The following is a 1,370-nucleotide window of genomic DNA, read 5'->3' on the forward strand; positions in this document are numbered from 1 at the left end:
TACATTCTCCCCTTTGAGGAACTCTTTGGTGCTCACTGTGAAGACTTGGAAACTATCCTCACTGAAGTGATTCTGAGAACATTTTTGTTAGTCAGTTTTTATTTTTGGACTGTTTAAGAAGATAATTGTTTTAGATTTTGCTGTCAGATTGTAAATTTACCGTAATCGTTTTCCGCTTTTTGAATTCATTCTTCACTGCTTTCTTGACTTTGTTTCTTTTAGAAAGGAAATAAAAATTGGATGTAAAAGTAATTTATTGTTAGTATTGTAATGGAAAATTTCAATTATTCTTATTTAAGGTTCAAATTTGTGTGCATACTTAGTTGTGGTACTGTAATGAAAACTTCCACTGAGCAGTCTAAAACTAGATGAACTTATTTCAGCCTCAGTAGTTGAAAAAATAACTCCTTTTGCAGGTGGTGATAACGGCAAGAGCACGAAACAGGATACACATTGTTCAGTTAGGTTTCAGAGCGAGCTGCGTCACGTGCTGTATGATCACTTTCGGACTTCCTCACTTTTTTGAGGAATAAATAAAGGTGAGAGCTGCACTTCTGTTTCAGAGACTGCATGATGGCGCCTGACTGCGTGTGCTCTCTCTCATGCGCATGATAATAACGAATGTTCATTACAGCCGAATGTGTCTGTGGACTTTGTTAATTAAATTTCTACAACAGTATTTATCTAATTAGAAACTTATTAAAACACATATACATAGATTTTTTTTTAAATGTATAACTTTTAATAATGACTTTTAAACAACAAAGCAACAAAAAAGTGAAGTGTATGGTCACCATGTGTATCTGTGCCAAACTTTCTTTGTAATTTGATTTTTTTTGTATATTTGACTTACATATCATCTGGTTTTTCATGATCTGACTTGGTGCAGATAAAATGAATTTGCTGACACTCGCCACCATTTCCCAGCAGGCTGCTGGCATCTTCCAGGACTTCCCAGGCTTCTTTTTCTGATGCTGCTCGAGTCATTTCAGTCACAATCCACACTGTAGAACAACTGGCAATAAGCTGAAAAGGAAATGAATGCATGTAAATTATAAATAAAAAATGCTTTGAAGAAAGATAACATGACTTCTGTGAATTACCTCTGTCCACATTTGATCTCTGCTTCTGTTAGAGTCACCGTTTCCAGGAAGGTCCACGAGTGTGACATGATCAAGAAAATCATTGTCTGGCACTTTGACAGTCACACACTTCACAAGTGGCCAGTACCACCTCTTTACTTCTTCTGTCTCATTTGACTCACTTCTTGTATATCTCACAAATTCTTCAGACAACCCTTCAGCCTGCAAAAAACAACAACAACAACAAGATAAATACAAGCCAATTGAATGTATGTGCTCATAACAAAG

The 1,370-nt window shown here is 35.9% G+C and overlaps 1 protein-coding gene across 1 annotated transcript in view; it reads right to left on the minus strand.

Annotated features, from left to right (window-relative positions):
* The window catches only part of LOC102201611 (nuclear GTPase SLIP-GC-like), a 6,828-nt gene that overhangs the window by 2,106 nt on the left and 3,352 nt on the right, over nt 1–1,370 (minus strand). The window contains exons 3-6 of the mRNA XM_013911236.1: nt 1,104–1,304; nt 854–1,026; nt 161–215; nt 4–72 (exon numbers count right to left, since the gene is read on the minus strand). Of these exons, the coding sequence (XP_013766690.1) occupies nt 4–72; nt 161–215; nt 854–1,026; nt 1,104–1,304 (498 nt within the window). The remainder of the gene's footprint in view (nt 1–3; nt 73–160; nt 216–853; nt 1,027–1,103; nt 1,305–1,370) is intronic.

The sequence above is a fragment of the Pundamilia nyererei genome, unplaced genomic scaffold, assembly GCF_000239375.1.
Source record: "Pundamilia nyererei isolate P.nyererei 1_Seehausen unplaced genomic scaffold, PunNye1.0 scaffold00059, whole genome shotgun sequence".
NCBI classification, from domain to species: Eukaryota; Metazoa; Chordata; class Actinopteri; order Cichliformes; family Cichlidae; genus Pundamilia; species Pundamilia nyererei.